The sequence below is a fragment of the Rhincodon typus genome, chromosome 25 (assembly GCF_021869965.1).
Source record: "Rhincodon typus isolate 14 chromosome 25, sRhiTyp1.1, whole genome shotgun sequence".
NCBI lineage: Eukaryota > Metazoa > Chordata > Chondrichthyes > Orectolobiformes > Rhincodontidae > Rhincodon > Rhincodon typus.
The window spans coordinates 10,011,921-10,025,355 of NC_063356.1; the positions used below are offsets into that span (position 1 = coordinate 10,011,921).

Consider the following 13,435-nt stretch of genomic DNA (forward strand, 5'->3'; position numbering starts at 1 on the left):
TTTCTGATGAAGGGGCTAGGCCCGAAACGTCAGCCTTTTTGCTCCTATGATGCTGCTTGGCCTGCTGTGTTCATCCAGCTCTGCACCTTGTTGTCTCGGATTCTCCAGCATCTGCAGTTCCTACTATCTCTGCTCTCCATGAAGCCTTAGTTATTTTATCTTCCTCTTTCTCCTTCTCCTCTGCAACTCCCCAGACCAACATCCTTGATCCACAGACTGAATAGGACTGCCCTCCCCTTTTTTTTAACAGAATTCCTACAGTGTGGAGACAGGCCATACGGCTCAACAAGTCTACACCGCCCCTCCAACAATTCAAAGATGATTTTGGATAATTTCCTCAGGTCTGTGGAACACAATCCCTACTGTCCTATGCTAGAATATTGGCTTTAACATGTCAGTTTTCTACAACTTCAATGTACTTTCCTTTGGCGGGGGGGGCGGGCCTTGACTGATGTTAGTAAAGGGTCTATGGAATTAGCTCTCCACCTGAGTCTAATAATGACAATCATAGTTTGCAGGAAGGAAAAAACAACTTCAAAAATCAAATAATTTTTACCTATCATAGAGACATTAATGAAGAAATAACTGCCTGGTGCATTTTCAAAGCATTCTCAGTTCCAGCATTAAAAATGAAAATTCTGGAACGAACAGCATGGAAGCAGAGAAAGTGCCCATTTCAAATGGGTGAGCACCAGTCAGACTTTTGTCACTCAAGAATGCAGGGGATTCTTGATGGGACCTGATAGTATCTAACTGCATTTATTTTGAGCCCACAATTTTCTGGTGTGGCTGTCTAACTCCACAATGCACATGCACCACCTACAAGGGTCTGCTTTGTGAGAGCTACTCGAGAATGTAAGAAATAGGAGCAGGAGTAGGCCAGAAGGCCTCTCATGCCTGCTGCACCATTCAATATGATCACAGTTGATAAAGTGGCCTCAACTCCGCCTTCTCTCTGTATCCTCCTCGTGCTCGAATCCACCGGAATTCAAAAATCCACAGATCTCCATTTTTAATATACTCAACATGGAACATCCACTGTCCTCGGGGATAGAGATTTCCAAACAGGCCCTAGCCTTTGAGTGAAGCAATTTCTCTTCAGTTCAGTCACCAGACTATGAAGTAATCCTACTCCAATATCGCTGAATAAGAAACAAGAGCAAGAAAGACACATACTTCATCAGAGGAATCTTTGTAAATTCTTTCCAGGTAATTCACCACTCGTTGAGTCAGATTGTAATTGCTTGAATTTGTCATAAAGTGGCTCATCAGGAGCTGGAGAGTGTTGTTGAGTTGCTCAGCAGTAACAATGATAAAACAGCGATCAGTCTATGGGGAAGAAAATAATAAAGTGACTTAAAAATTGATAGCAACTAGAAACAAATGGTCCCATTATGACTATACAATAAGGCTGCATGAGCCAGTGATCCTGAGCCAGGCCCATGCACTTGGAGTGGGGGTTTGCAGACTCAAAAGGTACCAGGTTGAGTTCACAAGATCGAAAGCTAGAAGGTAGGAGCAGGAGTAGGTCATTCGTTCCTTCAATATGATCATGGCTGATCATCCAACTCAGTACCTTGTCCCCGCTTTCTCCCCATACTGTTTGATGCATTTAGCCCTAAGAACTATATCTAACTCCTGCTTGAAAACATTCAACGTTTTGACCTCAACTGCTTTCTGGTAAGGCAGAGAATTCCACAGACTCACCACTGTCTGGGTGATGAAATTTATCCTTGTGTACTAAATTATCAGAAAACAGAACAACATTTCTGAAGAAGGGTCCTGACCCGAAACGTCAACTTTCCTGCTCCTCTGATGCTGCCTGGCCTGCGGTGTTCCTCCAGCTCCACACTGTGTTATCTTTGACTCCAGCAATCAGCAATCTCACTATCTCTGATCATAATTGACTTCACCGTCCCTGAGACAGAGAGGGGAACATTGGCAAATTGCCACATTCGATCTCCACCTTATGAGCCCACTGTCTACCTTGGTTGCAAGTACGAACACCAAGAGAGTAGGGCAAATCATAATGACCCACGATCAAATAACCTGCTGACTATAACTAAGATCACTTCTCATGAATAATCATATAATGAAGGTCGCAGAAAGATACCTGGAACCATAGACCAGTAGAAGTCACCTTTAGGAGAAAACAAAAGGCAGGAATTGGACGCTGTGGGTGTGGGAATGTATTAACATGATGATAAAGAGACATTAACATGTGTGTCACCTTGGTTCCATGGTAGCACTCTCAATTCTAAACAAAAGATCAAAAGTTCAAACGCCACTCCAGAAAACTCAGCACATTATCTTGGCTAACAATCCCGTGCAGTACTGAGGGAGTGCTGCATTGCTGAATGTGCCATCTTTCTTTTAGTGAGGAATTTGCTGTGCACAAATTGACTGTCATACGTGCATGCAGAGTAAGAGTGTGTGCATTCACGATATATATCATTTAAGCACCTAGAGATAGAATATAAGGGATACTTTATAATCTTTTTATTAGAGCCGTTTCTTTTGTAAATAAAATTATTTGAATCAATCTCACCAGAAACAATAGGAAATTTAGGCACCAACTTTGATTTTTGACAAGAGGTTAGAATTTTGGAACAGAGTATCATTTGAACAGCTCACTGTGGTAACAAATCTTGCATTCCCAAATGCCCTCTGGGTGAAGAGGTTTATTCTGAATTTCCTATTGGATTTCTTGGTAACTGTCCAATGTTAAATGAAGCAATATTTTGACAACTTCCACCATTTAAAAGGACAAGGCGGGGTGGGGGGTGTCGGTGGCGGGGGTGGTGGTGGGCAGATACAGTGGAACGCCACCACCATTATGTTCTCTTTCAAGCCACACACACCATTTTTGACTTGGAATTATATCGCTATTCCTTCATTACCGTTGGGTCAAAATCCCTTCTTAACAGTGTTGTGTGTATACCTGCACCACAGCTACTGAAAAGAGGTGGTATACCTCCAACTTTGCAAGGGTAATTCAAGATGGAAATTAAATGTTAGCTCTGCCAGTGATGCCCACATTCAATGCAAGAATGCATTTTTTAAAAAGCCAACCTGGAGGTTTTAAATAGTGAACTTCAGGCCAACTGCATCTGCACAAAGTCATTCCCATACTAAAGCTATACAATTGCTCCCATCTTGCTTCCTGCTCAGCAAATTTGCCCCATTTAAACTAATCAACAGTATAAGCTGGAGGTTTTAAATAATGCTATTTTGAAGTTCTGTAAATATTTGCAGCATGCTAATAAAAGATATCATTTTACTCTTGCACAAGCTAATGGTCATTCAAAACAGTAGGCCTCACTTATGTTGTGGATTAGTTTAAATGGGGCATATTTACTGAGCAGGAGGAAAGATTGGAGCAACCTTTAGCATAGGTATGACTTCATGCAGACACAGTTGGCCTGAAGTCATATTTGTTGAGTATCAAATCTCCTTTGATGGCAGGATATATTTGTAACATTTGGCAGGAGCTACATCGGAACCTGGAAGATCCCCTCCAAGCCACTCACCATACTGATTTGGAATTATCTTGCCATTCCTTCCATGTCACTGGGTCAAAATCCTGGGATTCCCTGAGGAATCCCTACAGAAGCATCATGGGCTGCAGCAGTTCAGGAAGGTAGCTCACCACTACCTTCTTGAGACCAACTAAGTATGGACAATAAGGTCCAGCCAGTGATTTGAATATCCTAATCAAAACAAATGGGTCAGTATTTTAAAAGTTGTCATGTAAAAATAGGAGATGGTCAAATACCAACGTTTGATACCTCCAAATTTATATTGTTATGTGAACCTGTATTTAGATCTTATTGCAGTGGCTTTTGTGCTGCATGTCATATAGTAACACTATTCAAACTGTGAAATAGAATAATGTAAAAAGAACAGGCTTAATTTAAATGGCACCTAGTCCATGCTCACTCTCCAAAGTTTAAAAGTTGAGGGAAGTTCACCCGAAGGACGAACGGTTGGCTCACATCTGTTTACCATTGGCGGCTTTTCCAATCATGCATTATAGGAAGTACTGCCTCCCCTCAGGAACAGGAAATCCTGCCTCAGACAGGAACTGACCAATCAGAGCCTGGCAGTTCTCCTGTACCGGCAATGATACTACACGAGGCCTTTGGTGACTGTGGGCAGTTTGAGGTGGTAAAGTGAGGGATGGGACAGCAGAGCGCAATGACCAAGGAGTTTGGACAAGACTGGAGTCATGGCTGTGTCTTGAGGAAGCCCGATAAAAAACTGGGTTTGAAAAGGAGGGAATTCCCCTGCACCCCCTCCACCTGTTGTAAATCTGGGGAGGGTATTCTGTCAGGCTGGTCGCTTGGCACGTGACACTCTTATTAAATCTCAACAGTAACAAAGTGGGCCCTTAAGAGGAAATTAATTACCTACAGAATGGCATTAATTAGACTGCGTTAAGCAGTCCAATGTCCCCTACTAGAAGAATGAAGAGGCGATCCCACAGAAGCCTATACAACTCTAACAGGACTAGACAGGATAAACGCATGAAGGATGTTCCCAATGACTAGCGAGTCCAGAACGAAGGGTCACAGTTGAAAGATACAGGGTTGGCCATTTAGGAATGAGATGAGGAGAAATTTCTTCCCTCAGAGAGTGGTGAGCACATGGAATTCTCTGCCTCAGGTGCACAATTGTCTAATTGTTCTGCTTCAACATGAAATCAAAGTAAGTGTCACTTACCAATGCAGCAGCTTTCACATTTGTAAAGGTGTTGTACTTTATCATACTCGGAAGCAGATTATCATTCTGGGAAAGAAAGATCCAGTTAGACCCATAAAAACTATTACATTTGTTAAGTGACACTGAAGCATATTGAGGAATGTAAGATAGTCAGGAAGTATTACATTAGGGGGTGCATTAATGTCAGTAGCACTACAGTAAGGGATTAGAAGTGCAGAGTGTAAATTATTGTACATACTTGTGTAAAAATTACATTTTGAGACTAAATTTTTCACCGAAAAGTAGTGGGCTGACTGTTACTCGCGCAGTAGGGTATGTTAAAATTAGAGTTACAGGATTTATAAGAACATGGATGACAGGAACTATGTCCAGCTGAAGTTACAGTGAAATTGTCTGTTGGTTTGCTTTATTTCTCTAACCAGATTGTTGATCTCAATCTGAAGCTCTCCTGTTAACCATTTGACGTTATCGTAGATGTTGCACCATTTTTCTGTTGCAGTAACAGGCAGAAATAACAGAAGACACAAGCAGCAGAGTGCCTATAATAAAACACAGAAATGATCATGATCAGCCATGCCCAATAACTCGTTGGATACGTGAGCATGCAAACATATAGCATGGGAGCAGGCCATTCAGCCCAACAGATATATGCTGCTGTTCCCATGTCACACAAACCACCTTCCATTCAATCAACATATCATTCTAGTACTGTTACTTTCATCTGGGACTTGGTTAGCTCAAATGGTTTGCAACACAAAGTAATGCCATGATGTGGGCTCAATTCCTGCATTAGCTGAGGTTACTGTGAAGTACTCGCTTTCTCAACCTCTATGCTCACCTGGGGTGTGGTGACCTTCAGGTTAAACCACCACCAGGCAAGTTTCCCTGATGAGAAAACAGCTGTGTGGGCTAGTACGATTGTGGTGATTTTTACCTTTCTTTCTCATCTAGCTTCCCCTTAATATATCTATGAAAATTGTCTCATTCTTATGTGTGTCTTTTTCTTTTCTTTGAGCATTTTTTGTGAATGTTGAAGTATGATGCTAACACTGATCAGTACTGATATCAAGCAATTGTGAGGCTAAAGGGATCAAAAAAAAACAAGCGAACAAGCTATTGAGTTGGATAATCAACCATGATGTTATTGAATGGTAGAGTAGGCTTGAAGGGCCGAATGGCCTACTCCTGCTCCCAATTTTCTACGTTTCACTGTTTCATTCACGGATCAAAAACAGCACAGTCAGATGCAAAGCAAAGTCTCCTCCACTGGATGTTACTGAGGCTGGAAGGTTTGAATTATAAGGAGAGGCTGCAGCGTAGGAGGTTCAGGGGTGACTTCATAGAGGTTTTTAAAATCATGAGGGGCATGGATAAGGTGAATAGCCAAGGTGTTTTTCCCAGGGTAGGGGATTCCAAAACTAGAGGGCATAGATTTAAGGTGAGAGGAGAAAGATTTAAATCTGAAGGGTAACTTTTTTCCCCGAGAGGGTAGTGCACATATGGAACAAGCTGCCAGAGGAAGTGGTAGAAGCGCATACAACGACAACATTTAAAAGACATGTGGATAGGACATTGATAGGAAAAGTTTAGAGGGATATGGGCCAAATGCAGGCAAAAGAGACTAGTTCAGCTTAGGAAGCCTGGTCAGCATGGACAAGTTGGGCCAAAGGATCTGTTTCCATGCTGTATCACTTTATGACATCATGCTTCAACAACTCTCCTCAGCACAGGCCTGACAAGGTTACAGCACACCAACAATCCTGTGCATGTTTGTATGTACCTGGGGCAGAGGGTGATTGCTCAATGTTTAAGAAACACCATTTTTAACACGGAGGGCGTGTTGCACTGCAGCTACTACCTGGTTTTGGCTGACCAGGAGACACACCCATTCTTAGAGAAGGATTTACAGATTGATAATCATCTGTTTGGCTGTGTAATGACATACCTTCTGTGCTAACCACCCAGTCGTAGGGACACTACCCTCTCCCCTACAAGACCTCCGAGTAATCCTGTGCCCTCTCTGCTTGAGCCTGTTGATTTAGCGACAATTAGGATTACTGTCAAACTCCCTCATTATTATTACAGACGAACAACATTCAAATATATTTCATGTATCCATCCTATATATATGAAGTTCTGTCTCATCTCTCTGAACTGGATTTGAGCTCAGTTTGTAGAAGTGAAAAGCCAACATAAGATTCCTTAGGTTAACAGCCTTTGTGTCTTTAGTAATTCTTTCACTAGGGACCACAGGAAGTTTATTGTTGACTCTAAAACAGAAAAGACTTGGCTGAATTTTGAAACTGCAACTTGGTGATGTCATCAGTTGACACTGTGTACACTGAATCTAAACAGTGACAATAGCTTTATCATGAAACAAACACAGAGAATGCTGGAGGCCAGACAGCCTAACATCTGTGGTGGGGAAATTGTCAGAGCACGTAAACAAGGATAGGGTAACTGATCACCACAAAAAGTTTCAATTAATCAGGGACAGTCAGCATGGATTCATGAAGGGTAGGACTTGTCTGACAAACCTCAGAGATTTTTGGACAGGTGACAAAGATGGTGGACAGAGGTAAGTCGTGGATGTTGTTTATATGGACTTCCAGAAGGCTTTTGATAAAGTCCTGCACAACAGACTGTTAGCTGAGGTGGAAGCCCACAGAATTGAGGGTATTTTACTGACATGAATAGGAAATTGATTGAGTGGCAGGAAACAGAGAGTTGGTTAAGTACTCAAATTGGTGCCCCCCAGGATTCTGTGTTGGTGTCTCAATTATTCACAATATTCATTAATGACATATAATTATGGTATAAAAAGTCAAATATCTAAATTTGCTGATGACATAAAATTCGGCAGCACTGCAGACAGTGTTGACAGTATAAAATTACAACAGGATATTGATAGATTAGGGAAATAGGAATAACTGTGGCAGACGGATTTTAACATATGTAAGTGTCAGGTTACCCATTTTGGACCAGAAAAGGATAGGTCAATGTGTTCTTTTAGAAGGGCCAAAGTTAAATACAGTGGATATCCAGTGGGGGTTCAGGTGCATAGCTCTCTCGTAAACAGGTGCACAAAAATACTCACAAAGGCTAATGGAATGCTGGCTTTCATATCTAAAGGGCTGGAGTATAAGGATGCAGACGTTGTGCTGCAGTTACACAAAACCCTAGTTAAACCCCACGTAGAGTACTGTGAGTAGATCCGGGTATCATTCCTTAGGAAGGATGTTTTAGCCCTGGAAAGAGTTCAAGCCAAGTTTACAAAGATGCTATCTGGACTTCACCGGTTAAGTTATGAGGAGAGATTAGACAAATTAGTCCTTTATTCTCCAGAATTTAGAAGGTTAATTGGTGATATGATTCAGGTTTTCAGGGGTATTAACAGAGAGAGACAGAGTTGATAAAGATAAATTGTTTCCACTGGTTGAAGATTCTAGAACTGGGGGCATAGTCTAAGAATTAGGGTCAGGTTATTCAGGAGAGATATTTGAAAGCACCTCTACGTGCAAAGAATAGTGGAGCTTTGAAACTCTCTTCCTCAAATGGAGGTCGATGCTAATTTAGTTGTTAAATTTAAAAATCTGAGATAGGCAATTTTTTATTAAGCAAGGGTATCAAGGGCTATGGGCCCAAGGCCATGGGGTTAGGCCACAGATCAACCACGATCTTATTGAATGATGGAAGAGGCTCAAGGGGCTGAATGGCCTACTCCCTGTTCCTATATTCCTAGAATCTGAGCAGGCCTGGCATTTTCTATGGAGGGTGATGCAGAATTAGTGTTTCAAGTCCGGTATGACTTCTTCTGGACTCTGCTGGGTTTTGATCACTCTTTATTTCAACTAATTTCAGGAATTTCAAAGCTGCTGCACATGCTCCTGAGTGTCAGCTAATGTAGCATCGCCCAAATTAATATGTGGACGAGCCTCTGGGGTAAGCTGTGACATCACTATGACCTTGGTAGCCATGTGTTTTAATCTTCTGTTAAGGTCTGTACAGCACTGGCATGTTGTCCAAATTATAGAAAAATACAGGAGTAGACCATTCAGCCTTGTCTAAAGATTGGAACATAATTCAATTTGATGGTATCAGTGGGGCACAAACCCACCATCTCCAAAGAGCCTGGAGCTTTTGTCTTACATTGGAAATGATCTGGGCAAAGGTGAATGCAGTAAGCAAACACAGATGGTGGACCTTTGAAATTGAGTTCAACTAGCCACCTACTGCAAACTCAGGTCTGTCAGCTTTGCAGATTGAGAGGAGTGGGGTACAGTGGTAGTTTCTCTCACTGTAGATCTAGAGATCTGGTTGAAGTCCCAGCTGCTCCAGAGGCGTACAATAACACCTCTGACCGTGTTGATGAGAAAATATCTTCATAGAATGAGGCCATGAAGTATCAACACATTAATAACATCCTTAAACCAATTATTCTAAATTTCAAAGAAGTTCTAATACATTAGAAAACTCAGTATTGATTATTGCTAGTTCAACAAGGTTCCTAACATGCTTGACATTTACAATGAGATAACTGGGATTTTTGAACTGCCTTCCTTCTCGCTGATGGTTCCAGAAGTTAAAGATACTATGGAGAATTTTGAAAAATTCCCAGAGAAATCACAAAGGAATTTGTGGAGTTTTCTTTTGAACAGAGCAGCAAGCAAAGTACAGGCCAAAAGGGAGTTGTTTTTCGAGATTTCTGGATAGCAGAACATAAAATTTCACTATATTCTGTGGTCAAACATATCATTTTATAACTCTCCTTTCATTTTCATTTAATGTGCATTTACTGCCACAGTCTACCCCAAACAATTACCTACCGAGACCTGGCTGAATGTTGGCCATTCTTGCTCCTGAATCAAAACTTGTGGGTTGCAAACTTGAGCAGATAATTAAGGATGACACTTCACTGCAGTTCTAAGTGGGGGCTGCACTGTCAGAGATGCTGCCTTTGGGGTTAAACTGATGTAAAATTTTCCAGCAGAAAGTTCTCCCCAGTAAACAGGCTGAGATTCAAACCTCAAAATCTAAAATAAACAATCTGGCCATTCATTAAATTGGTATTTATGGGAATATGCTGCAGCCAAATTCACTGCCACAATTTATTGGCTGGAAAATGTTTCGGGAAAACCTAAAGTGGAGAAAGGTGATATATAGATTCAATTCCTTCTTTTAGTTTAATCACGATCAAAAGCTGGGTCACTTTCAGATTTTTAGTGGGAGTTTCTGTGCATGGCAACTGGCATATTGACATATTGACTTTTGTACAATGGAAAATATTTTACAGGCAATAATTTACAGCACTTCTATGCTCGGTTCTTCAGCTCTGCTATGAAACCTGAGTGTATAAGAACATAAGTAGGCAATTCAATTTGCCATCTACTTTAACTGCCCCTCCCACTCCCCTGGTGAAATGTCCATTCTTGGCACCCTCCACTTATCAGAGTGAGGCCAAATGTAAACTGGAGGAGCATTACCTGATATTTCGCCATGGGAGCTTACAGCCCAAGGGCCTGAATATTGACTTTACCAGCTTCAAAATCTCTCCAGCCACCATGTGTCCATCTTCCAACTCACTTATCTGCTCCACCCTTCTCATAGACCAACCACAATAACCCCCTACCTGCAACCACCTATCTCCATCCCACCGACCCTCCCCCAATCTCCCCCCCCCCCCCCCCCCCCCCCCCAATTCCCACCCCCCCCCCCCCAATTATTTATTTCTGGGCTCCCCTCTCCCTCCCACTCCTGACAAAGGATTTTGGCCCAAAACATTGACATTCCTGCTCCTCAGGTGCTGTCTGGCCTGCTGTGCTTTTCCAGCTCCACATTTATTGACCCTAGCTTCCAGCATCTGCAGTCCTTATTGTCTCATTCAATTCCCCCTTTCCTCTTACATTCAGATACAACATCATTAACTTGCATCTCAACTCCATCCATCCATTGGTTCTGGAATCCTTTATACTCCATACCTTATAAAGTCTATTGTCTTAGTCTTGAAATTTTCAAGCAATTTAATAGCATTCAGGTGTGGGGAGGATGTGTGGAAAGTCCCTTCCCTTCCCTTCACATGATGATGTGTATCCTTACACAACCCATGAATGGTTTAGCTCCAATGTTAGGGTTAGGAACCTGTCAACCCTTTGTTTTGCTGTCCTGCATCAGAGAAATACGTTGCTCTCTAACTACCCAATTAGTCCCTTTAATCATCTTACATTTAGATCATCCTTCAATCTCCTACACTCAGAGGCTTGTCAATACAACTATCCTCACAATTTAATCCTTCCAGTCCAAGTATCATTCAACTAAATCTGTGCTCTTCCTCTCCTTACCATTAAAGAAATATGGTGCTCAGAACTGAATGCAGCACTTTAAGTGGGTCTGTATTTAAGCGTTTGCCCAGATTTTAATACCTGTTTCCAAAAAAACTAAACCTCCAGTATCTAAGTGATAAACAATGAGCACTTATGGTTTGTTGGCAAAAATGATTAGCGTAGTTAACTTGGGCTTTGACTTTGATCAGAATTTTATGATTTGACATTTCTGAAGCTGAAAAAGGAGTGCAGATGCTTGGAATCCATCTGCACTGCACTTTTCAATACATATTGCAACAGTAACACTTGAGTCTCAATGAGGTGAAAATCATTGCATTACATATATGCCGTATTAACACCCTACTAAGAAATAACTGTGCCATTGCAAAGGAGGAGTTATCCTTGGGAACAACCATGTTGACATTTTAATTGAAGTGGGGAACTGTCGAATTTCATGTGTTAACCCACTTGCATGCTAAATCTCCATCCTGTTACAAACCACAGCAACACACAACAAACATTTTCAACATTACCATCTACTACATAGAACAGTATGGCACAGTACAGGGACTTTGGCCCATGATGTTGTACCGACCTTTTATCCTCCTCTAAGATCAAACTACCCTGCATACCCTGCATTTTACTATCATCCATGTGCCCTATCTGAGAGTCACTTAAATGTTCCTAATGTATCTGACTCCACTACCACCACCGGCAGTGCATTCCACACACCCACCACTCTCTGTGTAAAGAACCTACCTCTGACATCTCCTCTATACCTTCCTCCAATCACCTTAAAATTATGCCCCCTCGTAATAGTCATTTTCGCCCTGGGAAAAAGTCTCTGGCTATCCACTCTCTCTATGCCTCTCATCATCTTGTACACCTCTATCAAGTCATCTCACATCCTTCTTCACTCCAATAAGAAAAGCCCTACCTCCCACAACCTTTCCTCATAAGACCTGCCCTCCAGTCCAGGCAACATCTGATAAATCTCCTCTGCACCCTCTCTAAAGCTTCCATATCCTTCCTAGAATGAGGCAACCAGAACTGAATGCAATATTCCAGGTGCTGCTACAAGTCTTCAGTTTACATCATCCAGTATGTTTCAAGCCTTTAGTAAGGGAGAGAGAACCAGGATTCTTGTGAGTGCTCATATACTTACACAGAGATACACACATGAATGAACAAAGGGAATTAAGGAAAGGATGGGTGGATGGATGGTCTTTACCAAACTATGCAGTGGGAACAGTTATTAAAGTTTAAGCTCCATTTTCATACAAAGATATCTAGTTTGCTGAGTGATAGTTAAAATCTGATGTTCCTAATGATGATTTTTAGCAAAATGCAGTCAGAATCCAAGGATCTAGGTGTTCTGAATTGCATGGCCACACCATAACCACAGAAGAAGACCAATCAGAATTTTACACTGTCCATTACCAACAGCATTCAACTCAGCCTCATACATTGATAGATATGAACTTCAAATATAAGTGTTTATGGTTCTCAGTCTCTTGGATAATTTAAATACAGGAAGATCCTTAATCTTAATGCTACTGAGGCAAAGAACACTTATTTCCAAACATGCAACATGCAAGCGCCTCATAGACGTCAACTTCATTAACTATCAACAAACTGACTTTCAGCAAAAGAAAAGGAGATTTCAGAAATGGACTTTCAAGTCCAGAATTCGGACAAAGCACAGTGACACTGTGGTAAATCTCAGCAGAAAGCAAATCAGTAGTCAACTATCAGTATCCCGAATTGGCTCATTCTATAAAAATAGAACAATCCAGTAAAAGTTCACAGGACACAAAGTCCTTTCACATGCAATGGGATTTGGCCCACAATACTGTCTGGTCAAAACTGTCCCAGACGGAATGATGATAAATAAATGGAAGTAAAGAAAATATGGTAATTGCTGCCAACTGAATAAGTTGTTGTTGCAGCTGCCTTTGATCAGTCGAGGCAACAGACCATCTTAGCTCTTCCAGAATCTACTTATTGACTCACCAGTTACCAAGGACACCTGTAAAACAAGAAGAATATTTGGCCTGAACAAGTTAATTTCCTTTCCAGGATATTCCTGACACTACCAAGTAGCTGTAAAAACTTAAAGAAGATTCAAAGAAACTTCTAAAAATTCTAACTGATTCATGAAAACTTCAGGGTATGATTTCTGATTCATGCTGTTCACCTCCTACCAATTGCATTCTGTGTCCACGCTGTCATCAGCACTGGAAAAATCTCAATTCCACAGGGTATTTCTTTGTGCAATTAGACTTTGGGTGATGGCAGAGTCATGGCATTCGGTGCTCAGTCTCTTTCTAGCTTGAGTATTATCAGTCTTAGTTTTTACTTGAACAAATATTTTCCAATCTGCGGAAATACCT

General features: G+C 41.4%; 1 protein-coding gene across 3 annotated transcripts in view; it reads right to left on the minus strand.

Annotated features, from left to right (window-relative positions):
• Window positions 1–13,435, minus strand: part of LOC109922628 — a 65,636-nt gene that overhangs the window by 23,609 nt on the left and 28,592 nt on the right. For all 3 annotated transcript variants that reach the window (XM_048612009.1, XM_048612012.1, XM_048612010.1), the window contains 3 exons: window positions 5,142–5,261; window positions 4,723–4,788; window positions 1,177–1,329 (listed from right to left, as the gene is read on the minus strand). In XM_048612009.1, coding sequence (XP_048467966.1) covers window positions 1,177–1,329; window positions 4,723–4,788; window positions 5,142–5,261 — 339 coding nt within the window. The remainder of the gene's footprint in view (window positions 1–1,176; window positions 1,330–4,722; window positions 4,789–5,141; window positions 5,262–13,435) is intronic.